The sequence below is a fragment of the Kwoniella newhampshirensis genome, chromosome 2, assembly GCF_039105145.1.
Source record: "Kwoniella newhampshirensis strain CBS 13917 chromosome 2, whole genome shotgun sequence".
Classification (NCBI taxonomy): domain Eukaryota; kingdom Fungi; phylum Basidiomycota; class Tremellomycetes; order Tremellales; family Cryptococcaceae; genus Kwoniella; species Kwoniella newhampshirensis.
The window spans coordinates 1,658,850-1,683,279 of record NC_089956.1 but is presented as its reverse complement, the minus strand read 5'-3'; the positions used below and the strand labels follow the sequence as shown (position 1 = coordinate 1,683,279).

The 24,430-nt window shown below is 51.6% G+C and overlaps 11 protein-coding genes across 11 annotated transcripts; 7 read left to right on the top strand and 4 right to left on the bottom strand.

Annotated features, from left to right (window-relative positions):
- Window positions 1–116: 116 nt before the first annotated feature.
- IAR55_001308 (uncharacterized protein) lies at window positions 117–1,624 on the top strand (the record flags this gene model as incomplete). The annotated part of the gene is made up of 6 exons (XM_066944435.1): window positions 117–224; window positions 415–510; window positions 627–735; window positions 839–1,135; window positions 1,262–1,388; window positions 1,558–1,624. 6 exons carry the CDS (start codon window positions 117–119, stop codon window positions 1,622–1,624), a joined length of 804 nt encoding a protein of 267 aa, XP_066805636.1.
- A 330-nt stretch (window positions 1,625–1,954) lies between these two features.
- Window positions 1,955–4,173, bottom strand: IAR55_001307 (uncharacterized protein; the record flags this gene model as incomplete). Its single annotated transcript, XM_066944434.1, has 9 exons — window positions 1,955–2,042; window positions 2,107–2,256; window positions 2,313–2,356; window positions 2,421–2,692; window positions 2,750–2,852; window positions 2,916–3,286; window positions 3,355–3,507; window positions 3,573–3,776; window positions 3,837–4,173. The coding sequence occupies 9 exons, from the start codon at window positions 4,171–4,173 to the stop codon at window positions 1,955–1,957; spliced, it is 1,722 nt and encodes a 573-aa protein (XP_066805635.1).
- Window positions 4,174–4,541: 368 nt separating this feature from the next.
- On the top strand, window positions 4,542–7,874 carry IAR55_001306 (uncharacterized protein; the record flags this gene model as incomplete). The annotated part of the gene is made up of 13 exons (XM_066944433.1): window positions 4,542–4,656; window positions 4,718–5,098; window positions 5,166–5,308; window positions 5,360–5,682; window positions 5,732–5,802; window positions 5,858–5,986; window positions 6,040–6,312; window positions 6,375–6,471; window positions 6,519–6,658; window positions 6,720–7,003; window positions 7,059–7,154; window positions 7,241–7,453; window positions 7,551–7,874. The coding sequence occupies 13 exons, from the start codon at window positions 4,542–4,544 to the stop codon at window positions 7,872–7,874; spliced, it is 2,589 nt and encodes an 862-aa protein (XP_066805634.1).
- Window positions 7,875–8,175: 301 nt separating this feature from the next.
- IAR55_001305 (uncharacterized protein) lies at window positions 8,176–10,384 on the bottom strand (the record flags this gene model as incomplete). The annotated part of the gene is made up of 5 exons (XM_066944432.1): window positions 8,176–8,280; window positions 8,344–8,448; window positions 8,505–9,817; window positions 9,866–9,982; window positions 10,030–10,384. The coding sequence occupies 5 exons, from the start codon at window positions 10,382–10,384 to the stop codon at window positions 8,176–8,178; spliced, it is 1,995 nt and encodes a 664-aa protein (XP_066805633.1).
- Window positions 10,385–11,292: 908 nt separating this feature from the next.
- On the top strand, window positions 11,293–12,625 carry IAR55_001304 (uncharacterized protein; the record flags this gene model as incomplete). The annotated part of the gene is made up of 2 exons (XM_066944431.1): window positions 11,293–11,403; window positions 11,522–12,625. 2 exons carry the CDS (start codon window positions 11,293–11,295, stop codon window positions 12,623–12,625), a joined length of 1,215 nt encoding a protein of 404 aa, XP_066805632.1.
- A 1,549-nt stretch (window positions 12,626–14,174) lies between these two features.
- On the top strand, window positions 14,175–15,127 carry IAR55_001303 (60S ribosomal protein eL13; the record flags this gene model as incomplete). The annotated part of the gene is made up of 4 exons (XM_066944430.1): window positions 14,175–14,246; window positions 14,426–14,561; window positions 14,627–14,832; window positions 14,921–15,127. The coding sequence occupies 4 exons, from the start codon at window positions 14,175–14,177 to the stop codon at window positions 15,125–15,127; spliced, it is 621 nt and encodes a 206-aa protein (XP_066805631.1).
- Window positions 15,128–15,816: 689 nt separating this feature from the next.
- IAR55_001302 (uncharacterized protein) lies at window positions 15,817–17,440 on the top strand (the record flags this gene model as incomplete). The annotated part of the gene is made up of 5 exons (XM_066944429.1): window positions 15,817–15,862; window positions 16,182–16,342; window positions 16,599–16,752; window positions 16,867–17,331; window positions 17,385–17,440. The coding sequence occupies 5 exons, from the start codon at window positions 15,817–15,819 to the stop codon at window positions 17,438–17,440; spliced, it is 882 nt and encodes a 293-aa protein (XP_066805630.1).
- Window positions 17,441–18,093: 653 nt separating this feature from the next.
- Window positions 18,094–19,555, top strand: IAR55_001301 (uncharacterized protein; the record flags this gene model as incomplete). Its single annotated transcript, XM_066944428.1, has 6 exons — window positions 18,094–18,157; window positions 18,348–18,496; window positions 18,758–18,868; window positions 18,990–19,182; window positions 19,304–19,442; window positions 19,498–19,555. 6 exons carry the CDS (start codon window positions 18,094–18,096, stop codon window positions 19,553–19,555), a joined length of 714 nt encoding a protein of 237 aa, XP_066805629.1.
- Window positions 19,556–19,788: 233 nt separating this feature from the next.
- On the bottom strand, window positions 19,789–21,088 carry IAR55_001300 (uncharacterized protein; the record flags this gene model as incomplete). The annotated part of the gene is made up of 8 exons (XM_066944427.1): window positions 19,789–19,833; window positions 19,884–19,978; window positions 20,037–20,146; window positions 20,237–20,556; window positions 20,696–20,801; window positions 20,880–20,902; window positions 20,983–20,997; window positions 21,068–21,088. 8 exons carry the CDS (start codon window positions 21,086–21,088, stop codon window positions 19,789–19,791), a joined length of 735 nt encoding a protein of 244 aa, XP_066805628.1.
- A 443-nt stretch (window positions 21,089–21,531) lies between these two features.
- On the top strand, window positions 21,532–22,714 carry IAR55_001299 (uncharacterized protein; the record flags this gene model as incomplete). Its single annotated transcript, XM_066944426.1, has 3 exons — window positions 21,532–21,690; window positions 21,768–21,862; window positions 22,033–22,714. The coding sequence occupies 3 exons, from the start codon at window positions 21,532–21,534 to the stop codon at window positions 22,712–22,714; spliced, it is 936 nt and encodes a 311-aa protein (XP_066805627.1).
- A 46-nt stretch (window positions 22,715–22,760) lies between these two features.
- On the bottom strand, window positions 22,761–24,255 carry IAR55_001298 (uncharacterized protein; the record flags this gene model as incomplete). Its single annotated transcript, XM_066944425.1, has 9 exons — window positions 22,761–22,902; window positions 23,037–23,096; window positions 23,158–23,295; window positions 23,362–23,393; window positions 23,444–23,533; window positions 23,614–23,661; window positions 23,726–23,748; window positions 23,876–23,972; window positions 24,052–24,255. 9 exons carry the CDS (start codon window positions 24,253–24,255, stop codon window positions 22,761–22,763), a joined length of 834 nt encoding a protein of 277 aa, XP_066805626.1.
- Window positions 24,256–24,430: the final 175 nt, after the last annotated feature.

The window sequence follows — 24,430 nt, the reverse complement described above, 5'->3', positions numbered from 1 at the left end:
TTCTCATCTCTCTCTCAAACAGTGGGAGCAGACCATAGCACTTGAATTTGCCCGATTTCTCGACTAACGATCCATCGACGTGGTCCATACTGCCCGATCAGCTAGCTGTATCCACGATGTCCTCGGCCTCGCCCGAAGCTGAGGCAGAATCTTCTGGTCAAGCTCTCGAACGATATATCGTCAATCAGCTAGCTTCGTTATCGATCTCCGTACCACAGGATGATGTGAGTCTGCTACTAATCTTCTAGCCGCCATACTTCCTCCATTCTGGGCACATCCTGTACTTTCTTGTGCGGTCCGTGGAGCAATGTCACAGACAAGTTCCTCGATATCTTCTCTCAAAAATACCATTCTTCATTATGCAAGCTCATTCGAGAGAGCTTTGTTCGCTGATGCCTTATCCCTCGTCAACAGCTCGAGATGATGGCTCGATTTGTCGAGGAAGAAGGCTTGGAGAGAGAAGAGAAGGTGGAAGGCGTGCGAGCAATGTTAGAAGGTGTCGTCGAGGGCGTGAGTGGACTTGATCCCCTTCATCGCATCGTGATCGACCTTCACCTCTTTCTCATCCACCACTTCCTGCTTGAGAAGGTGTGGACAGAACAGCTGATATGTGTTTCTTCGCAAAGGGTGAATTGCCTGAGGAGGGTGTGGATGAAGCGCTTGGGAATGTGGTGGATGAAAGAGAGAGATTGGTAGAGGTCGAAATGGAACGGAACGCAGCAGAGGAGGAAGCAGGTGAGTCAGGTTCATGCAGGAAGGACCCCTAATCTCATCGTTCCTCAATGAGCACCCATCCCACTGCAATGCCGATCCTGACCATATCTCACTCCTTCCATAGCCAGATCACCGTCTCCGCCACCTAAGACAGACATCCTATCCACCCTCACCCCCGAAGAACTCGCCTCAGCGCGTAAACAAGCCCTGCTTCGCCAATACGCCTATGTAGATGCTGACCCGTCAGATGTCGCTCAGCTCCTTGGAGCGTCGACGGGGAGGGACTCGCACGCGCCTCCGAAAGGAGCAGCGAGGGGGACTGAGAGTGAGGAGAAGAAGGCGGCTGAAGAGAGGAGGAGGTTGGTGGCAGAGGCGTTGAGGTTGGATTCGAGGAAGAAGAAATATAGAAAGCAGCAAGAGGGTGAGTGCGCAGAATTTCCGTGTTCTCGATGGTCACAAGACTCCCACTACGGATTGTAGGGAGATGTGGAGAAGTTGGATGTCTGAGAAAAGAAAATATTGACGAATCTTCGTGGTTCTTTTTCAGTCGACTTACTAGCACCCAATCTGAATCGAGAGAAGGTGGCTTTCGCCGCTCAGATGGAGAGAGAGGCAGCCAAGAAAGGCGCACAGGAGAAGCGAGATCGTGATAGAGCTGCATTAGAGAAACAGCGGTAGGTTTACGATCTTCCCTCGATCGTCCGACTTCTCCCCTCCTTTTTCTCTGTCGGCCATATTTCCATCTTCCTGGATCTTTCTCTCTCTTGCCAGTTTCTTCTTTTGCATCTTGCCGCTTGGATATCTTTCGACGGGCTCTCATGCTGATATTGAGATCTCGCACAGTGGCGATCAAGCCAAGGCCAAAGCCGACAAGCAGAAGAAAGCTGCGAAACAGGAACGTCGAGCATGATCGACTCGCTACTGACAGCTTGTGCATTTCTCTTCCGGACATCTCAAGTGCATCTGCAGGCAACTCTTGGAAAGTAAGACCATTGCTACGTCGTCTTCTATTGTGATGTATCTACACAAGTGGAGTACAATTTGGGCCTCGTGGGTGAAGGGCGCGATGCAAAAAGTGGACAAGGAGGGTATAACCATATGGGTTTTCTATGATAATGCGACACAGCTTCTGCTGATCGTTGTCCGTGACCTCAGCCTGCGCGAGGTTTCGATCTCCGAAGAGGTCAAGTCAATGATAATGTCAGAGCAACGGACAGACAGTGCCTTCTACTTTTCAAGCTCAGGTCGTTACCGAGGCTTCTTCCAAACTCCCTCTTCTAGGTTCTCTCATCAACCTCCTCAATCTCGTCAACTCGCCTGTTAAATCCCTGATGCCGCAGGTTGTCCAGATCAGCATTAACGTTGCCTTTGCCAGATATGCTAGCGACCTACTCTGCTTGAGCTTTCGCGTCCCGACACTCCTTCCCGCTCTTATCGATCTCAGATCTAAGATTGGCAATCTGACTTTTGAACGCTTCAGTCGCCAAGGCGGACTGCTTCGTAGCAGCCTCCGCAAGGTGCTGTATAGCTGCACGGTCGGCACTTTCCACGCGACACCTCATCAGCGGCGAAGCAAGTGAGACGACGGTTGAACTTACGATTGTGATTGTACGAGCGCAACAAGAGCGAGATGTTTTTGTCTCTGCGATTCGGGTTTTCATGTTCGATTGCAAACCCCGTGATATGGCGATCTTCGAGGGACTCACCGCCTCTTCTCTCTCCCTCTTGCCCCTCTCTTCGCCCCTCTTCCACTCCTCTCTGACACTCTTCACCTCCCTTGCCCAAACATCCCTCAGACTCTTCACGCTCTCTCTCAGACTGGCGCATTCCCGCTCCGCTTTCGCTTGTCCTGCTTGAGCTTCCGTCAATTGCGCGGTCATATGTTGCAGAGACTTCTTTGTTGATTGTTCGAGATTCTTCCGGGAAGATTGGTGTTGAGCCAGAGCTGCTTCGGCTGTCCGAGCTCGCTCGAGAACCTCTATGCAGGGAGTTCAGCAAGGAGGCAGACTGAGAAGCCATCATGGGCAGAACTTGCCTTGAAGTAGACGTTCTTTGCGAGCAATGACGTTGTTCAAGCCCTCGCATTCCACTCTCATTCGCTCTCTCGTCTCCTTCAGATCTTCAGTTTGTCTTGTCAACTGCAGAAAGAAACGTTCAGCATGGAACCGAAAGCAATTTGATCTCGACAAATAGGGACTTACGGATCCAATGACTCTCTGACAACTCCTCACCTCCTGCTTTACCCTTTCCAGATGTCCTCTAGTGTTCACCAAATCTGTCTGTAACCCATCTATCACCCTCGTACTCGCCGCTGATCCAGCCGGACCACTCGACCGCCGAAGCATTCCAGGACTGAGACCTGGACTGAGACGTCCTTCGCCAAGCCCTAGAGCGCTATACGGTGATGGTGGCTGGGGCGATTCCGGTGCAAGAAACGGTGAGCGAAGACTACGCTCCAGGCCAGGCGATGAGATGGGCGATGGCGGAGAGATGTGAGATGTACGAGCAGGTGAACGAGCCGGTGGAGTTGGATGAAGGGCAGTGGCGCCGGCAACTACGGCTTGAGGAATCCCTACGTGTTATGATACACATTTCAGCGACTGTCTTAAAAGTGTCCAACCTCGCCCGAAAGGACCTTACGACTACGACCGTCGGGCATTCGACCATTCGCCATGGACATTCGCTTGTTCGGTACAGGGGTCACAGCAGTACTTCTGAGATCATAGCTGGGATTCGAGTGAGGAAGACCCTTCAATCTCTGCTTGGTGTCTTCAGAGCTTTCACCGTTAGGTACTGTATATATCAAGACCAAAGTCAAATTCAGCCGCGCACAAGCCATCTTGGATAGCGTGACCTACGCTCGAGATCAGATGGGGACCCGAACCCATTCTCATTAGGACTTTCGATGAAGACGCCTTCAACTTCCACCTCGGGCAAATTGACGAGACCATTGACCGGTGTGAGAGGTAAAGAGGCGGTATTGCCCGACTGGACCTGGTCGAGTCGTAGATGGGCTGCTTGCAGAGCCGACTGAAGGAAAGCTATATGTGCCTTTATTTGTGCTATGATGTGTTTGAAACAGTATGAGCAGATGACGAGCAAAGATTGAGAACATATCTTACCAGGATCATCTCCTGTACCACTCCCGCCCATTGATACACTGGTCCCGTCACTGAAACTAGTCTTTCTGCTCCCAGATCCTAATCCTCCCAACAGACTACGTCGTCGCTGTCCATTCGTAGCAGGACTTGCTCGACCGGGACCGTTCGAGCTGCCACCGCCAAGCGGTATAGATGCAGAGAGTGGACTTTGACTACGCGATGTGGGAAGAGTAGAGTTGATGGAAGTCGATGATGCTTGATTGGCCAGTGAGGATGAGGATAGGGAGAATGAGGCTCGTTTGTTGTTGTTGTTGTGGTTGATGGATACGGGTATCTTTGAAGGGGTGATGTCTGTCATGATGATTTCTAACAGCGAGCTCGATGACCATGTAGCATAGCCGCTGCAGTGTTGATAAGACACAGATCCAAGATGAAGAAAGACACAGAGGAGAGGGCAGGATACATCTTTCCTCTCGACTGCTCTACCACCCACTCACTCCGCATCAACTAAGCATTATTTAGCCATGTTTCAACTCGACACACTTTCAGAAACGGCAGAAACGGCAGAAACGGACGCGTTCGACCATGACATCACGTGATCTCACAGTTTGATTCCGTCTCATCCTTGCCACCCGGTTGATATACATAACTGACAGAAAAAGTTGAAGAGTCAAGCTGACCGCATGCCATCTACCACATTCATAGACGTCAAGGACTGAGACGACGATGCCACCAGTCAGAAGTAGAGGGAAACCGAGCAGAGGAAGAGGAGGGGCGAGGAATGGATACGCTGGACCTAAATTGCCTTCTGCTCTGCTTGATCAGGTAGATGCAACATACGGTACGTTCTTAGTCCTACCTCTACTTTCATTCTTGGGTGATGTGCTCACATCCTCACGTAGGCACAGGAGGAAGAAGGAGAGGGGAATTGACTCGAAAGGAAAGACGTAAGGAAGAACGTAGGAATGGGCCTGGACACTCGTCTAGAGGCGATCAGACGAGACCACCCCCATCATCTTCTCATCGCAATGCGCACGAAGACGATGAAGGATCTGGAGAGGAAGAAGACGAAGCCCCACCTCGCTCGTCAAAGCTTATATCCAACAAGCGAGAAGCGGAATCATCGCCCAAAAGACCTGCTAAGAAGAAGAAGAAGCTACCGGAGCTGAGATTACCTGGACAAGCTGCGGATGAGACGGAAGAGCAAGAGATCAAATGGTTGGAATGGATGTTGAAGAAGGAGAAGGGCAAGGGTAAAGAGGTGGATGATGATGGTCTAGATGGTGAGTCTGATCAAGGTAAAGGGACTGACTGGGAGGATCAGTGTCGCTGACGCTGTGATCTGAACAGAATTACTTGACTTTGCGGACGTTATTGGACCAGGAGGGGAAGGCTTGAAAGGAAAGTCTGGAGAAGAGGAAAGCGAGGAAGATGAGGATATACTGGACTCCGAGGATGAATCAATGGAGGGCGACCTGAGTGATGAGCAAGACGTAAGTGTATTGAAGATGGCTATCTGAAGAGTCTCTGACGAATCATCAAAGCTCGACGACGACGAATCTGAGGACGATAGTGAGAGTGATGGATCAGACGGGGAAGGGGAACTGCATAGCTATGACGACGAAGATATGGTCGAGGAAAATCGCGACCGCGAGAATGTTGATCAAGACGGAAAGAACGACGACAACAACAACGACGAAGACCGATCTGCTGTTATACTAAACCTTACAGCCGAAGCCATTGCATCAACCAAATATGTCCCTCCTCATTTACGAGCTGCTCAGCTGGAAGAGCGAGCTCGCGGGAACAAAGCAAAGACGGAAGAGCGGATACGATTGGAGCGAAAGGCGCAAGGACTGCTTAACAAGTAGGTGATTTGTTTGCGCATAAGAAGTACAGCTGATACTTGAGTGCAGACTGAGTGAAGCGAATCTCGAGACGATACTGGCGGAATTTGAGAATTTGTACAGAGATCACAGTCGTAATGGTGGGCTCGTGACGTTGGCGATGAGCTAGCCTGCGCTGACATTCGACACTTACAGATGTCTCAACTGCTCTTACGACACTGATCATCCAGATGATTTCTAACAGGGCAAATCTGCTCGACTCGTTCGTCGTGCTGTATGCCACCCTGGTAGGAGCACTGCATCGAGTGATCGGTATGGAGTTTGGTATGTAATTGATTCCACCCTGCACACGCTCGAAGTGCTAAGACGGTCATCAGGTGCACATTTTGTCCATACTCTTGTCATGCGATACCACAAGCTCGTATCTGACCCCCAGACCGACCCAACACCTATACAAGCGACCATCTATGAAACTCCTGATGCTTCGAAAGAGTCGCTCAATCTCCTTACTCTCGTTGCGGAGCTGTACAATGCTCAAGTCATTGGATCCAAGTTGATCTATGACTTGATCAGAGGTTTCTTGGACGATGGAGATGAGGTGGAGATAATGGGGGAGAGGCAAGTGGAGGGATTGCTTAAGATCTTACGCTGTGAGTCGTACAATCAGATGTTGGTGTGCCTGGTATAGAAGCTGATACCGTATGATGCACAGGCTCGGGTGCACAGCTGCGAACGGATGATCCCGCCAGTCTAAAAGATATTGTCAGTCTTGTACAGGAAAAAACGAAAGGCAAGGAGAAGACGATGACGTGAGCAGCCATAGCATCACGCTCGTACGGGGCTGACCAAGATCCAGTGCTCGAGCTCGATTCATGGTGGAGACTCTCACCAATGTGAAGAATGGCAAGTTGAAGTCTAATGCTGGATCCGAGGCTGGTAATGAAGCCGCTGGGAGGATGAAGAAGTTCCTCGCAGGTTTGGGCAAGAAGCGGCGTTGTGAGTTGATTCTTACGACACATCGCCTTCGTTGGGAGACTGACGCCGATGTCACCTGCAGTACTTGCATACGAGCCTCTGCGAGTTTCGCTGTCCGATCTACTATCTGCCGATAAGAAGGGCAAATGGTGGCTTGTCGGAGCAGGATGGTCCGGTAATCCCCTGGTCGAGCGCGAAACGCAAGCGCAACAGCAATCAACAGGGGCTGCCACACAGCACAAGAAGAAAGGAAAAGCCGACGAAGTCGAGATCGATGACGAAGAGGCATTGTTGGATCTGGCGAGGAAGCAAGGTATGAACACGGATGTCCGAAGAGGTGTCTTTGTGGTGCTCATGACGAGCGAGGTGAGTGAGGCATGGGGTAGAACGTGGGCGGTGATACTGAGGATGAGATCTACAGGATTATGTCCACGCTTGCGAAAGGATGAGCATGTTAAAGCTTACTGAGATACAACAGAGGGAGTTTGTGCGAGTCACATTACATTGTTGTGGACTTGTGAGTTTCAACTTTTTACAGCAGAGTATACTTTCAACCTTCCGCACTGGATGTGACGCTGACCGATACTTGATAACTGCTTGTAGGAGAAAACGTATAACGCATATTACACCCTGATCCTGAATCATCTCTGTGCCAACTCGTACGATCATCGATTCACATTACAATATGCCCTATGGGATTTTATGCGAGAATTGGAAGATGGTGGGGACAAAGTGGGGAAACAGAGGTTGGACAACGTGGCGAAAGCTATCGCGTATGTCATTGCGAGGGGAAGTATGGACTTGACTGTTTTCAAGGTGAGTCGAGGACCGACGCCTCAGTGAGAGCGTTCGGAGAGGCAATTAGGTCGATGCACATAAGCTGACATTTTCTATTTGTGTCGATTTCGATCAGGCCGTCGACTTCACATCCTTATCTCGCAACTTGCTCAAATTCCTATCCTCATTCCTCACCAACTTATTCATCTCAACCCAAACGCTCTCACCGTTGATCTGCCTCGGCAAAAAATATGACCCAGCCAAGGAACTTGACGAAGAGGTTGTCCAGGATCTGTTTGAGAAGGTGTTGAGTAATCAGGAGTTGACGGGTGGTTGGCTGTATGTCCTGTCGAAGGAGAATAGGGCGGGCGTGGAGCTGGATGAAGGAAGGGGAGAGAGGGAGAAAGAGGTGGTGAAGAGAGGGAGGGAGGTGGCTATGAGGGTTCTGGGAGGGATCTAGACGTGTTTATCACACTGAATCATACTGTATGCATTATCCCTCTATCTGAGAATATCGGCCATTGCAGGTAATAGGTCATTTCGTTGATACGATTCGTATCGCAGTACACCTTACCTCCGGCTGTGCGTCACTTCTGCCGTACAGTAACGACTACGTTTTTGAACCGACGAATGTTGCCACCTCATAATAACAACACTTTGCGACCGCAAGCAGAAAAATCATTCACATGCAATAAATCTCGTATAATCATTACTCGTACCATGTCCTCAGTCTCAACACTCAGATCCACTATCATTACCGATCACTTCTCCCCATCCTTGCCCGATGCACCCGGTGCATATTCCTCCTGACCCGCTGGATGAGGCATGTCCATCTTTGTTCGAACATTGTAAAAGACTTTGAGGAACTAGATTCGCACGACATACCAGTCAGCTAGGTATTGCCTTGGGAAAACGTGATGCGAACTCACCTTGGTTCTCGCACCCTGTGCAGAGATTCCCTTGTCCTGTAAATCTTGATCGTTCATAGCCACCATCTCTCTCCAGTTCGACTTTTCAAAGTTGGTCGTGTATTTCTGGGTTAAAACGTCAACATCGCAACTCGCCCCATTGTCAACGGAACCACACTCACATGCAATCGTAAGACTCTCAACCAACTCGACACATCCTCCAAGATCTTCATGTCCACATCGTCTGGTCCAGCCACACCTGCGCCGCCTCCAGCTCCACCGCCTCCGCCACCGTTCTGTCCAGGAGTTGGCGAATGCGACTTGCCCAACATCGGAGATCTCCTGCCAGCGGGACCCTGATTCCTACCATTGCCACCTCGGTTGGGATGGGATGCATTGAGACCACCGCCCAAATTAGGACTTCCTGTACCGCCGTAACCACTCTGAGCGAAAGACGCAGCGGTTTGCAGCTGCTGCATAGCGATCATCTGAGCAGCATTAATACCAGGGACACCGTAGTTAGCGAGGTTCATGCCGAGACCAGCGAGCGCATTGGGATCAGCGCCGATTCCGAGACTGCCAAGACCGAATTGGTCAATCACGGGCGATCGACCGAACTGTCCACCGAGGAGCGGTGATGTCGCATTGCCTGGCTGCATCGAACGCGGGTTGACCATGTCGCCGTCATCATTGTACTGACCCGATACATTTCTTGACGTGGTTCCTTGACCGGTGGGACGACGGTACTTGCGGGCATCGTCAAGCGGTATACGATTGGGGTTATTCACTCCAAGGTTCGCCATATTCAGTGCTTGAGTGATGCTGTCGATCTTCGGGTCAGAGAAACCGGAAACCAGCGGGGTATTGACCATACTAGCCCAACTACCGTTGTTGAGGAAGGGGCTTGCGACCGGAGATGCAGTGTCGCTAGGATGTCCGATCCCGAGGCCAACACCGCCTGAAAGTCGATGAGAACGCTGGAAACCAGATGAACGATCTGATTGGCTTTGACCTGCTTTGCCGGAGAAATCGGTACTCTTGGGTCTGATATCGGGACCGGGAGACCTGCTTCGGGTCGAGTCGCTATCGAAGCCGGGAGACGATCCTCGTTCGATGACTTGGTCAAGTTGACCTTGCCACCTGTCAATGGGTTGGAGGGTACCAGGAGCGGAAATTCGGTTCTGCCTCGCCTTGTTCTTCTGCGCTGCAGCATCATCGGGGGCGAGAAATTGGCCGACGGTGGGTGACCCGGGGAAACCACTCCCACCACCAGCAGATGGGGATTTGAGGTTCATACCGGCGAGCTTGGATTCCATCATCTGTGCCTGGATTCCGGCAGCATTTGGTGGGTTGGGAGAGAGGAGAGCGGTCATAGGATCGGATTGGGCCATATGGTGGAGAACGCTGAGGAAGAAACGGATCTGCACAGGGGTAGAATGTTGAAGGAGCGAATACAATGCAGCAGTACGTTCGGCCTCCGAAAGAACTCGGAACCCTACATATCACGTCAACTGCTATAATCGCGGCATAATATAACACTCACACTGCTCGATCGCACCGAGCTCCTCGGTAAAGTTCTGATCGGTACTTGCTGCTGCCATCTCCTCGAGAGTGGCTTCCCAGCTGGCAAGATGCTTGAACCATTGATCGATTTGCTCGGCTACGCTGATCAGCACAACCCAACGCCGACTAGTAGACGCGACACACCTTCTGGGGTCTTTGCCTCTCGGCCCGGGAGGAACTCGCTGCTTGGTCTTGGACCAGCCATGTTGCCACCAGATACTGCTCTGGCCGCAGTGGGACCTAAGCTTGGTCGAGGACTTAAACTCTCCCTCCCGCCCATTCCCAACGCGACGCTGGAGCTGACATGTCGAGGATGAGAGACGGCGGTAGGGGAAGAGATGCCGAGACCGGTAAAACCTTTGGCGTTGGTCGATCCAGCGTTGGTGGGAGGACCGAGTGATTGACGGGTGAGTTTGGCGGGGTTGGAAGGGTTGATGGTGGGAGACGGAGCAGGAGACGGTGAGGGAGATCGATGGGGACGGAGGGTAGAAGATGCCATTGTTACTGTAATTATGAATGGGTAGCGATGAGTGTCTGGGTGTGTTTCGATGTGTCGTTGACAAAGAGGTGACCAGCCGAAATACAATCGGACCTGCACCTGTGGATGATTATAATAGATGATCAAGACTAAAAGAACGGTTGTCGAGGTCGAATCGAGCGTCAGTGAAACGTTGAAAGGACCCGAGGACACGATGAAACACTCACGGAGAAATGGAAAGGAAGACGATACGTCCGAGCGACGGTCGATGATTGTGGCGAGGTGTTGACGTGGTCGGTGAGGAGAGAGTGGCGCGAGGTGTCCAAAGAGTGGTTTTGATACAGAATTTCGGTATGTATGTGTCAAGAGATGAGGGAGCACAAGAAAGCCAGACGTCAGTTCTCTGGTTTGCCATGCGGGAAAGTGATCCACAAGCCTTCTCGTACGCCTCTCTCCTTTGATGAACAAAACAAACAAAACACTCACCTGACAAAGGTTAAAACGGTAGAGAACGTGATGTGCTTGTCCTATGTAGATGTGTGATGGGTGACGATGCGATTTGTTCGTATGCAAGGTGATGAGGGATCGAGTCCTGCTCTCTGAACGCAGCCGTGGAGGATGGCTGGATATGAGATAGAGGATGACAGACGCGGAAGGATGTATCTATGGAGAGAGACAAAAGTCGCCCGCATCGTCTTTGCCCGAACGCGTCTCTGAGCAGCACGGCGTCGTGATACACGGGATCAAAAGGATCTGCCGTGCCTTGGACAGACGCGCGCCTAACTTCTTATTGGAGGACCTCCACTAGTCATGTCTACGAGCAACTTGATTGTTTCTCTCTTCTCTACGCATATTATCGCTATTGTTTGGATCCGCCCATTCATTTCTTCACTATCGCATGGGATTGACACCAAGGACAAAGCGTCACAATGTCGATGGAGAATGCGTATGAGGCTCACGTCGTCGATCCCAACGTTTCCTTGTCCGATGATTTCCGCTCATCCAGTCCTGCTGGCGAGCTCATGCTAAAGCTAGGCAATGTGAGCGTAAGCGGACTCTTACCCTTCCTCTGATCTCTGTCCTGCATGACTCCGTGTCTATCATTCGGGACCGATCGTGCCCAAGTACTGACCATTTACCCGGTGTACTAATAATCAGGGAGAGACCCTCAACGAGACTGAACGATCTGCTACACGCGAAGCATTTCTATACGACCCTTCTTTCCTCACTTACCTGGAGACGCAGGAGTGCACTCCAGGAGACCCCGAGATAGACCGGATTATCGCCGACTATGCTTACTGGCTCATCAACCTTGAATCTACGCTGGGCGAGCACGCTGTACATGTGAGCGACAACTCGGATCTTCCTTACGCTGAGGAGTCGTCGAATGATCTCAATAGCTCAGCAAGACATCAAGTCGATAAAGATGAAATGAGGAGGCTTCCTGACATTACTCAAGAGACGATGCCACCTCGTCTTCCCATAACTCAAAATCCAGAGCTGTATGATACTCGTCAACAAAACGCTTACCAATTACTAGAAATGCTTTTCCCGACTGATTTCAGCGTTCCTCCTCAAACCGACATCTACTCACCCATCGGTCTGACATCTAAAGTATATCTACACCCACAAGATGCGGGTCGTGTGAGCGATCAAGTAGGGACTACCCCTCTATTCAAAAATCCTGCAATACCATCTGATCATACGGTATCTCAAGAAAGCCCAGTCGATCTCGACGCTTACTATCTCGACTTCCTAAACTCTCATGTGTTTCAACCTCCCACTTCCCCTCCAGAAGAGACGCATTCTCATTCTCATGAAGATGCGCCGGATCTCAGGAATGAGATCGTCGTGAAAGAACCTGAAGTTTCCAGCTCTGACCTCACTCCTCTATCTGGCAGCAGCACCGACGACGAAACGACCACCGACAACTGGAAGTCACCTTCGGAATCGGATGACGTTGAGGGCGATCCGTCCTATGATACCAAGAACAAGAAGAGAAAGAGAAACCAGAGCGATGTAGTCCTCAAGCATCAACGAGTTTTCGGAGGTCACAAGGGCCATAGTCAAGTGTCTTCGACTAGGAAGTCCCGTGGACGGAAGAGGAACGAATCAACGAGACGGATGAGACAAGTAAAGGAAGAACATGTTGAGAAACGCGCAGTGAAGAGTGCCAGTGAGGCGGAGCAACACGTGAGTCAGCGTCCCTTCGAAGAATGCGATAGATCTACGATGGTGACGTTCGACGAATTTGAAGGCTGACGAGAAACCGCCTGGCGTATCTCAGAAGGACAAGGGACGTAGCACGGTGCGTATCGAGCTACCCATCGTGAGTGTACTCCTGTCTGTGCTGACATTCCGAGACCTAGTCCTCCAGGCCGCTTGACATCGATGTCTGCTTACCACACCAACACGCAAGTCGTGGACCACCACAAAAGGGCAACCACTCGAGAAATACGGGAGAGTCTACGACGGACAGGCAAAGCAAGAGTCCAAAGATGCCAATCGAACAAGATCAAGAGTATGATGGGGATACTGACCAATTCGCCAATCGCAAGCTACGTATGAGGAAGGAACGTTGTACGCGAGGCGGTAAAGATGGAGAGGGATGTGGACGTTGTTGGCGATGTGTGTACGAGTGGGGATCGCCATGAGGGAGGGAGGACACCGGTCGCGGGGTCTTAGATTAGCGTTGATCTTCTTCGCACGAAGGAAACCTCATTATCAGATTCGTTGTAAGTTAGTCACACGTTATGCATCAAGCCGTATGGAGAACCAGGATGCGCAACGTTGTACGGTGTCTGATTGCCAGACAGCTCTGCCATTCGCAATAGGCGCGATATGTAAATGACGTCTGGTTGCCCTGGGTCCTGCTCGGACTCAAGAGACTCGTGCTCTCCAGCGGTTGGACGATCATCATAGGATACGTCTGCAGTTCGCGCAGCGAGAATCACTGGAAGGTCCCCTCGCCAAACACAAGAATGTTGTCTGTGGTCATAATTCGTGTCACTCCTCCTCCTGCATATCGTGTTCGACCAGCTCAACCAGACCACTGCACACGCAGTACCGCATCCCAGAATCTGCAATCAACACTTGCATATACTCGTTCCTGTATCATACGAAAAAGATGTCAAACAAGTATTGGACCCCTCCCTACCTCTATACACAAGAGAGCGGTCCACCCAATTCCCGTTTGCGTTGTTCTGTTCTACGATAATGACGGCCTTTGACTCCATTGAAAATAAGGGGGATACAAAACTCCCTGATTAGAGGGAGGATCCACGGGGGGAAGGAAAGGTGCTTTTGTGTAGAAGTGGTTTTGCGTTTAAATTTTGAAGAAAGAAGAAGAGAGAGGAGAGAATCAAAGAGCGAAAGATTGTTGTTTGTGGATAGACGAGAGAGCCGTCCGCTCCTCACCGAGAGAGAAAGATCGTCTCCTAAGTGGGGGGTAGAAATACTTTCGAGGATGTACGAGGAAGGTCGCCACATTCATCCGGAGTTTCTCGGTGTTTTGACCACAACCAAATTCATCACCGTACGTAGGCTGGCACTGTACGCTCTCTCTCCCGACTAACTCTCTCCCCTGCTCACACCACTGCATTGGCGAAAACGTTCCACTTGGTCTTTTTGGGTGAAAATCACTTCTACCCCTTCTCCTCCTTCTTCATCCATCAAGAGTCATTGCTGTGACCCGGTATGTCACATCATCCTCTTCTCCTCATCAGGTCGTCCTGCTGACATACAGTCTCCCCTTCCTCTTTTGTTCGCGCTCTTCCTCCGCTGCGATTCATCGACAACCACAGTATTCAAAATGGTCAAGCACAACAACCAATTGCCCAAGAACCACTTCCACAAGGACTGGCAGAGGCGGGTGAAGACCTGGGTTAGTGTTCATTCTGTCTGATGGATCGGCTGGGAGGAGCTTGCAGCAGAAGAAGCAGGTCGAGCGTCGGTCGATGAAAACACGGATTGGATTTGGAGGGTTTGGAGAAGAAGAGATGGAGGAACCGGTGTGGACAGGAGGGACCTAGGACCGATGCTGATAATCTTCATGTCCGACAGTTCGACCAGCCCGGCCAGAAGAAGTCCCGACGAGTCGCGCGATCCAAGAAGGCTCTCGCTACCGGTGCTCAGCCCCTTCAGCGACTTCGACCTGCCGTCCGATGCCCCACCCAGCGATACAACATCCGAATCAGGGGTGAGTCATTCTTTACCAGGAGGGATGAAGCATCGTCGCTGATCGTCCTTATTCCTTCATTGTAGAGGGCCGAGGGTTCACTCTCTCCGAGCTCAAGCTCGCCGGTATCAGGAAGAAGGAGGCCAAGGGTCTCGGTATCTCCGTTGACCACCGACGACGATCCAAGTCCGAGGAGGGCCAGACTTTGAACGTCGACAGGCTCAAGGAGTACAAGTCCAGGTTGGTCGTCTTCCCCAGGAAGCAGGGCAAGCCCAAGTCTGGTGACGCTACTGTGAGTGGAAGTTTTTCTGTAACCTAGAAGGTCTTTTCGGCGCAATAATTCGGTGGCTGATGCTAATTACTCGAATCGTCGTGAACAGGGCGATGACCTCACTGCCCACATCACCCGTGACTCTCTCCCCCTCCCCGCTCCTTACACCGCCGAGGCTCCTCGAGCCATCACCGACGAGGAGAAGGAGTTCTCCGCCTTCACCACCCTCCGACAAGCTCGTGCCGACCAGAGGAACGAGGGTCAGAGGAAGAAGAGGGCCGCCGAGAAGGAGGCCGCTGAGAAGTCTACCAAGTAGAGTGATCAGACTGGGGTTTGGGGACGAGTGGGAGATTGATGGAGGTGGAGGGTCCGGGATGGGACTTGTACACTTTTATCGTCTCGTGGGAGATGCACGATATGACTCTGATCTGTCGGCCTGTGGTGGTCACGGGGTCCGTCAGTGCTACATGTCGAGTCAGGCTCATCGGGACCATGTGGTGTGTAATGTGAAGTGTTGCCTGTGCGCGCAGCCCAAAGTGCGATGATAAGCAGAACAGTATGGAGGGCGAGCAGCTGGGCTGTACCAACATTGAACACGCTTGACAAACCGCTGTAATCATACTGCTCGATGACTATCTAATCACTCATCGCTTCATCGGTGCTCAAAAGTGCATCAATACGACTTCATACTCACAAAATGTCATGTATACAAGGTGACTGGGGCATATTTTCTGGTGGTTGGAGACGGGATCAATTCTGATATGGATCACAGTGACTTGGCTGACAGAGCGGTGGGGACCCATCAGGAACTGATTTCCTACGCGTGACGAGTGAGAGGGTTTCGTTTCCCCCAATAATCCAATAATAATAACTGCACAGTCAGTCGAGACGGGGGTTTGGTTTATTCATAGCTGCTCTCTTCTCAACATCGTTCGTCAAGCTTCCTGATCATCCACAGCTGCTCCTTTCGCATACCAGGCCATCTTTGACAGATCTTCATCCGCCATGGCTCCTATGGAAAAGGGTTTCTCATGGTCCAACATCGCTGTTGGTAAGTTCGGACTGAGCCTTGGTCCCCACTGCCCTCAAATGGTCGGGCTAGGTGTGAGACGTCAGCATTGGAGCTATCACCTCGAGACGCAGAGACAAGCCTTGAAGGCTCCTCATCTATGTGCTAGTCAGATCCAGCTCGGTTCGAAAGCCCAAACCTCTCCCTCGTCTACCATAATCATGACCAGAGCGTGTGACACTTTCGCGCACCCCTCATCCGAAGTTGAGGACGAGGCTCGAGCGACTCCTGCCTCTTCATCTCAAAGCTTGTCATAGTCCTACATAGTCTCACTAACATCCATACCCTCTCACTTCCACAGGCGCCACAATGAACATGTTCGAAGTGACGACTCTCGGTCAACCCCTCGAAGTGCTCAAGACTCAAATGGCAGCCAACAGAAAACAAACGATGGGTCAGGCTTTCAATAATGTCTGGGCGAGGGGTGGGGTTAAAGGTTTCTATCAGGGTTTGATACCTTGGGTGAGTGGAATGGATTGACTCGGTTTGTACACGTCCCTACCAGCCCGCTTCCCCGCCTATATGTTATCTTCTGCCCCACTTGCCTTGTTCCCCTGCTCTCCTGCTCCTGCTCTTTCTTCCCGTTACCTCATCATTCTCCCTGCATCATTGCCTCTTTGGCTATGTGTTCTTCTGCCGCTGATCACATATCCTGTTTGGGAACCTGCCGTGATCACTCGGACTATCGCCTAAACTGATCACCCTTTCCCAACTCTAGGCGTGGATCGAAGCTTCCACCAAGGGCGCTGTCCTCATCTTCACCTCGGCCGAAATTGAGAAGTACATGACCAAGAGCTTTGGCGTCTCAACGGCCACTGCGGGCATGTTGGGTGGTATCGGTGGTGGTGTTGCACAAGCGTATGCTACCATGGGTGAGTGAGCGAGTGTGCTAGGTGGTCGTTGGCTGACAAGTGCACGTTTCTCTCCGTTGCAATTCACCCCTTCCTCTCCTTGACAAACAATCCCGGCTGCCATGTCCTCCGCAGGTTTCTGCACATGTATGAAGACTGTCGAGATCACCCGACACAAGCAGATGGAGACTGGTGCCGCTCCCGAATCCACATTCAAAGTCTTCGCCGACATCTACAAGCGCGAAGGTCTCGCCGGTATCAACAAGGGGGTCAACGCCGTCGCCCTTCGTCAGGCTACGAACTGGGGAAGTCGATTCGGTTTCGCTCGACTTGCCGAGTCATCCTTGAGAAAGGCAAAAGGAATCAAGGAGGGCGACAAGCTCGGCGCTATGGACAAGATCCTCGCTTCGACCATCGGTGGTGCTTTGGCGACTTGGAACCAGCCTATCGAGGTTGTTCGAGTCGAGATGCAGTCCGCTATCAAGTCTCAGGATCCAACACGACCCGCTAAGAAGACCGTCCTCAACACTTTGTCCTACATCTACAAGACCAACGGTATCAAGGGCCTCTACCGTGGTGTTGCTCCTCGTATCGGTTTGGGTGAGTGCGGTGAATCTGACTGCGTGGGCCCTGCTGACTAATCACGTCCACAGGCGCATGGCAGACCATCTGTATGGTCAGCTTTGCCGACTACGTCAAGGCTTTGTAAGTGATCTCGTGCAATGTGGAAGACGTATGGGCTGAGTCGAGGTCGTAGCATCGCCGGTCGACCCGTCAAGTAATCGACAAGCCACAAACGAACAACGCAAGATACGGTGGACCGCGGTGTCAGTGATTCTTTTAGCAAGAATGGCTTCTTCTCCTTTTTGATTTTCTTATATACCAACAGCATAGAGAGACTAAGATACGTCATGATCGCTTTGATTGTACTCTGGGAGTACGAGATTGGGACGTGCATCATATACAGTAGGGGTACGAATTAGACATGCAAATAATTCATGACCCGGAGGGCGGGGGAAATAACCTGTATTGCGCCCATTCTACAGAAGAGTTGAGGAGGTGTCAGCGGTCTCCTTGGCTTCCGACCACAAAGGTATTCTCAGCGACAGGCAGTGTACTCTTTCGTATGTCAGCGACTCAGATGAGAGAGGCGATGTGATGCGATGCCCAATCGATGCGATGGAAGTTTAACAGTATAGCCTCGTCAACGTATTTATAGCTTATGAGAGTCAGATCAACCGTTTAGCCGGGAGACATGTTCTCGTCACAACAAACATTTATCATCGTCTTTTTTCCTCACTTTGCTTTTTCTAGTTCTACCTCCAAACTCATCGATACACTAACCAACGAAACGAAACCAAGATGCCTGGACCTACCGAAATCGAAGTGAGGGCTCTGCTCTTCGATATGGACGGGACGTTGTTGGGTGAGCCATAGCTGTCCTCCTGTTTCGACTCATTCACCATGTCGACTCTGAGTCTCAAACATCGGTCTCCGACCTCCTCAATGGTGCCCCTCTTCTCGAGTCGGCATCACAGGTCGAACCCAGGCTGTATACTCTCTTATCAGCACACACACACACACACATGGGACTGATCTCGTATCATTCATACTAGATTCCACACCCGCAGTAGAGGCGACATGGCGATATTATGGGTCGAAATATGATCTAGACCTGCATCAGGTATTGAGGACATCACATGGGGTCCGGACGGTTGATAACCTTAGGAAATGGTGTGGGATCACGGATCCGACTGAGCTCAGAGTGAGTGGGTCAGCGCAGATCCGTGTCTTCCTGTCCTGGGTCAGAAGAGCTGTCTGGGGAATCTGGGTCCGAAGAGCTGTCTGGGGAAGGACGGGGAGGTTATTCAGGGGGTAGCAGTGGATCTTCTGCGATTGCGATTGCGATTATGAGTGGGAGGGTAGCCGATGGAAGCGTGACCTCCCGATTCGCGCAATGACCGAAGTCTGCGCAGAAGTGCGTGTGATCGTGGGCCTGACTGACATTGCGTGCTGCTACCTTTAGGACGCCACGGAAGAGTTCGAAGGGATGATCGTCCAGGAAGCGAAGGAATTACAAGCAGCTGGCAAAGATGGTCTGGTCTCTCTTCCAGGAGTAGTAGACATGCTCAACAAGGTATGCCGGATCCGTCACAATCTACCCTTGATAGGCGACATTGGCCGATCGTGAAAAACGGCTCATCCGCTCACCCTCTTCCCACCTTTCACCTTTAAACCTTTCGCTCCCTCATCCATAGCTCAACACCTCCCCGATCCCGCTTTGGGCAATCATCACCTCCGCCACCAATGTCTACGCCTCCGCAGCCCTCCCCACCGCCAAGATCCCAGCGCCTCCCAAGCTCATCACAGGAGACGACGTCACACATGGTAAACCTCATCCGGAACCGTATCTTGTCGGGGCGAAAGCTCTCGACGCAGATGTGAAGGATTGTAAGTCGAAGTCAACCTCATGTCGAAGTCAGGACTGTGCAGCCAGAGATCCAGGTTGTAGAGAGCTTTGAGCGTTCGCGAGATTTGACTGATGTCGGGTGGGGTGTTGAATGTCCCGTAGGTGTCGTGTTCGAGGATGCTCCTTCAGGCGTGAAATCAGGTGTGGCCAGCGGTGCAAAAGTCATTGCCACATGTACTTCTCACACCCGTGATCAACTGCAGGGATTAGGCGCTACTTGGATTGTGACGGATCTCACAAAGTGAGTACACTTGATTCCTTTTGTTTCGGGCTCGGAACTGACTAGAATCTCGTAGGGTCACCGTCGAATTGCTAGATGGAAGAGTCAAAATGACCATAGATGAGACACCTTAGTTGATGAGTTGGAACACAAGGACATTCTGGGAGGGCCTCTTCAGACATATTGCATTGCATATGGAAATATAAAGCTACATACGAGCGGTGGTCTCCGGTTAACACAGCGATCCGACTGCTCGCGTCTCGCACTGATCGACGTCTGGTATCGGCACCTCAAGTCTCGTCTCATAGCATCCGCACACAAGATATTGCCCAATCTTCTCAGCATTCTTCATCTCGCATCGCCCAGCTTATCCCATACTACCCAAGACCTTGAAGGCCAACGCTCGCAGGATCTGATCAAAGTCAGCTCCATACCAAGATCGTAAATCATGAGCTGACGCACCTCGGCCTTCTGTGTCCCACCCAGATCCTTGAACACCTCTCCCACTGCTCTACCTTTTGCATCTCTCACCGCGCCCAGCCTGTTCCCGGCGAAACCTGCGATGCGAAGCTGATCAATCTTCCATCCGATGGAGACCGGTTATAATGAGCATACCTCCAGCTACAGCTCCAGGGATGTTGGCGACGATATAACCGATAGCAGCGCCAGAAGCTCCGCCCACCCAGGACCACCATGGTCTGACATGTGCTACCTCGGGTGCGAGCCTGGAGTAAAGTGGCATTGTGAGCACTTAATCGATCATAGCTCATCGGACGTCAGATTCAACAGGGAATGGAAGTCTGGAGACCACTTACATCTCCTCGAAAACGTCGCCAAAGACACCATGAGCATCAGGTCTTGTTCCAGCACCAGGCCCACCACCAAAGGAAGATCCAGCACGTTCACTCTTTTCAGCACCAGGAGCATTTCCGGTTCCAGTCGCATTTGCATTCTGCTGTTGTTGCTGGAAATATTGTGCAAAGTTGGCAAAGAAATTGCCTGACGCTTGTTCTTGTTCGAACTCGGAGGCATTGTCTTCGGTGAACTCGGATTGAGGTCGGGAACGGAAGAGGGAGTCGTATTCTGCTCGACGTGCAGGGTCGGAAAGGACGTAATATGCGTCAGAGACGACTTGCTAGAGTCAGGGAATGTGGCAGGACAAGCGAACATGTCAGCGGTGAGCACCTTGAATGTGGGCCTCTCTGGCCAACGAGCAAGAAATAGCAAGCTGATTCAAGGCCGAGGAGGGGAAGCACAATTGTAAGCCCACTCACGAATCGCTCAGTGGCTCGACGTCTATCTTGCGGGCTAGCGTTTCCAGGTAATCGATCAGGATGCGTTCTCAACGATTCCTTCTTGTACGCAGTGCGGATCTCGTCACTGTGGGCAGACACGACGGAATCAGCGGAGTCCCTTGGGCATCTGATATCGGATAGCTGAAGCTTGGCATAGACATACGCTGTCGCTGTTGGAGACACATTCTGAGGGAAGGGAGATTCGTCAGCCATGTTCATGTTTGGGTAAGACCAATGGGCATCCGAGCAAGAGAAAGAGCACATACGAGAATACTGTAATACTATACACAGACACGAACATCAGCGAGCTGCCGTGACATCCTCATCGCCAACACACGATCACCAGCTCACCTGGGGGAGAGTGGACGCCATGTTAGATGTCTAGCTTGAGGCAATTCAGGCTGGATTGTCCGTTTGAGTTGATGCTGCACCAGGAGAAGATACTAACAAAATGCAACAAGATGAAAGTGGAGAGAAATGGCAATGGTGTGCGCAACAAGTCAATTCGATGACGTTGAGTGGCAACACAAAGAGCAACCACGTGGAAAGGTACAGTTGACTTGAAAGCATCCGGAGATGAAACGAGATCTCCGTCGACTTGGCCATTTGCCCGTCCTCGGATCATGTCATATAACATACTTTCGTGCTGGGCATTCTCATTCTTGCTGTCTACTGTTCTGATTCACAACAGCCCGCTCAGTGTTCAACTCACAGGACAACAGCGTAGTAGCTGTCAAGTCCAACAAGCGTCCATAGTTGACTACTGACGCTATCATCCTTGAATCTTCACTCTCAGCACTCCTCATCCCCTCGCCATGTCAGACCATGACATGTCCCTCACACCGATCACCAACCCCAGCGCGGAAGCGACCACCTCGACTTCCATCCAGCTTTCCTTCTCTTCCGGAAAGGGAGGCGCATGGGACGACAGAGAACTCATCAATGCTGCTAACGCCGCTATGAAGGAGTTTCACGTGAGTGCAACTCCGTCACATGGGTCTCAATCAGCTGCCGCAGCTCCGGAATGGTACCAGCTGATCGTGGGCCGCAGACACATCATCCGGGACCTGGGAGCTGGTTGGATAAGGCTACTGCGGCGAAAGCTGCTGGGAGACCATTGCCTGGTGGAGACGATCATGATACAGCGTGAGTTGAGTCCAGAAAGTCTCTCGAGACATTCCCGTCTTTCCTTCCGTTTTCCTCATCTTTTCCGCCTCTTCCTCGATAATCAGACGACTTGTCTCTCAATCCCTCGTTTTAACTACCCCTTCTGTCCTTTCGGTGTCGGGGTGGACAGTTGCTCAAGTATAATCTAGATGGTATTCCGCCTACAATCATAAACCTGAACCACAACCCTCCGCATCCACTTCACAATCGCAACCACCTACCAAAAAACGTCGTACTAAAGGACCCAAATCCACAAACGGTCCATCTATCCCGAATCCTTATGCCGTTGCCACCACGCAACCCAAATCGCAACCTCGAGGAGAAGGAAGAAGGGCCGCTTCACCCACTTACGCACCTACTTCTCCTCGTCCGGGCGGGGTTGAGGAAGATGCAGAGGGGTACTACGAGGTTGATGAGAACGGTGAAGGGTACGAGGACGAAGATCCAAACTGGGGATTATCAGGAGCAGAAGAAGAGGATGAGTACCGAGTCGAAGATTATACCTCTCCCAACGGGGTCGAGGTATCTCTCACAAACGGGATGGGAACTGGCCCGGGGCCGAGTATCGCGACTCAAGCTATGGGTAATACGTCTCGAGACGAAGCTCTGGGTTACGCCATGACCGCCCAGTATTGGGCAGGCTACTGGATGGGTGTCGCTCAAGCTAGAGGGGAGCCATCGACAGCGCCACCCCAGGCTATCGTACAGCCCACGGTGGGCGCAGCCGCAAGGCAAGGACTCGCGCATGGAAGCGACGAGATCGGTCGAGACGGATCCAACGTCTTTATTACCAAGAAACAACATGGCACGATAAACGGCTTGAAGCGATGATCGTATACTTCCCATGCATGCATTGCGATTGGTTTTGCAGTGTGGATCAACCCAATACCCGACCAAGACTGTTTTTGACCATTCCACCGACCAATTGCCCTCCTATCCCACCAAAGCCGAAGCCGAGCAAATTGCCGCTGGAGGCGACGCCTGATGCCCAGCGGCGTTGCGCATCACGGTCTGCGTATCTGTGCGAGGTCAGGTATTAGTACGAGCTGAAATGAGAGGACTGGATATGTTGAGGAGATGCTTGCTTGGCGCGGTGCGCCTGGTCCTGCTGTGCCATATGGAACAACCAGAAGAGATCGCAAGGAGGACTCACGTGAAGCCAAGCACATTCGACAGGTTGAACACCAACGCCAAAATGACGATTGGCAGGAAGCTGCAAGGTCACTCTTATCAGCCCTTCCGCTCACTTGGCATCCTCAGATTTGACCACCTACGAAATGTTGAACTTGAGCAGAGACACGATCATCAACGCGACCCATCCAAGGGGATAAGCATAGAGCGCGATCTGGGAGATGTCAGCTGTCGTCTGTGCGCTGAAGGCAGACCAGTCCAAGAAGCTCACCCAGAACATCCTATGAAACGTTGACAAGTCAGCAGTTGCTCTGTTCGTGTGTGTATATGGCTCAGGGTGGACTCACTTGGCATCAATTGGGTTGGCAGGTCTCGATGGCTGAAAGAGTCATCAGCTACGAGCTCATCCTTGGGCCTGGGAAAACTTACATCTCTCGACTCGAACACCCATGAGCTCTCCCCTTCTTCGTCAACTTCGTTCCAGTACCGTAATCCAACGAGCGTGCGACCCGCAACGTTCTACAGGACAGGAGTCAGCTATGGCAATGCGCAACGAGATTGTACTTGAACGAGACGAGAAGTAAGGATGTGATGCTCACTCTTGTGTTCCAGAAGTCGAGCGATAGAAGAACGACTACGACCACGATCTGAAGTGTGAGATGTAATATCAGCGTCAAGCTTAGATTCGGACACTGGGGGCTGAAATCTCACACTCAGGACGTAGTTGTCCGTGACTACACAGGCGTCAGCTCAATAGTCGTTCTTCGAAAAATTGGTGTAGATCAAAGGTCGCCAAGACACCGTGGTGATATGGGTTGCTAGGACACCGCGGTGATATTCTTTCACGCCAACCTGACTCACATAATCCACACAGCACGTATACAGCGATCGCGGCGCTTCTGAAGAGATACAGGAACGCCAGTGACATGGGATGACTCGATGCTTTCAGGATACCTCTCTGCGCAATACATCAACGACAACCAGGATCACGAACCTCAATCCTCTCGTTGTCAAACGGATGACAGGCGGTCACTCACGATCCCACCCTCTTCGGCGTTTCCGATCCCACCTCCACTGAGACTTCCACTCCCATTCCCGCCGGGTCCAGCACCCGGTGTCAACACGACAGGTTGGGCTGTACGTCCCGAAGGCGGAGCAGCACCGATATTGCCTCGGGGTAGGACTGGGGGCTCTTCGTCCGGCTCGATGGTGCCGGAGAGCAGAGGCGCGGACGAGGACATGGCGGAGTGTAGCAGACCAGAGAGAGGGTGTCGAGCTGGGGAGGTGAGGAATTCTGGTCGGTAACAGAGGGCAAGGAGGATGAAGGACTTTGACAGTCAATTGTGGAAATGTCGACGCGTGAATAGTGATTACAAGTGGAGGTGGTCTGAGCCTCTCTTTGGTCGGTGTACATTA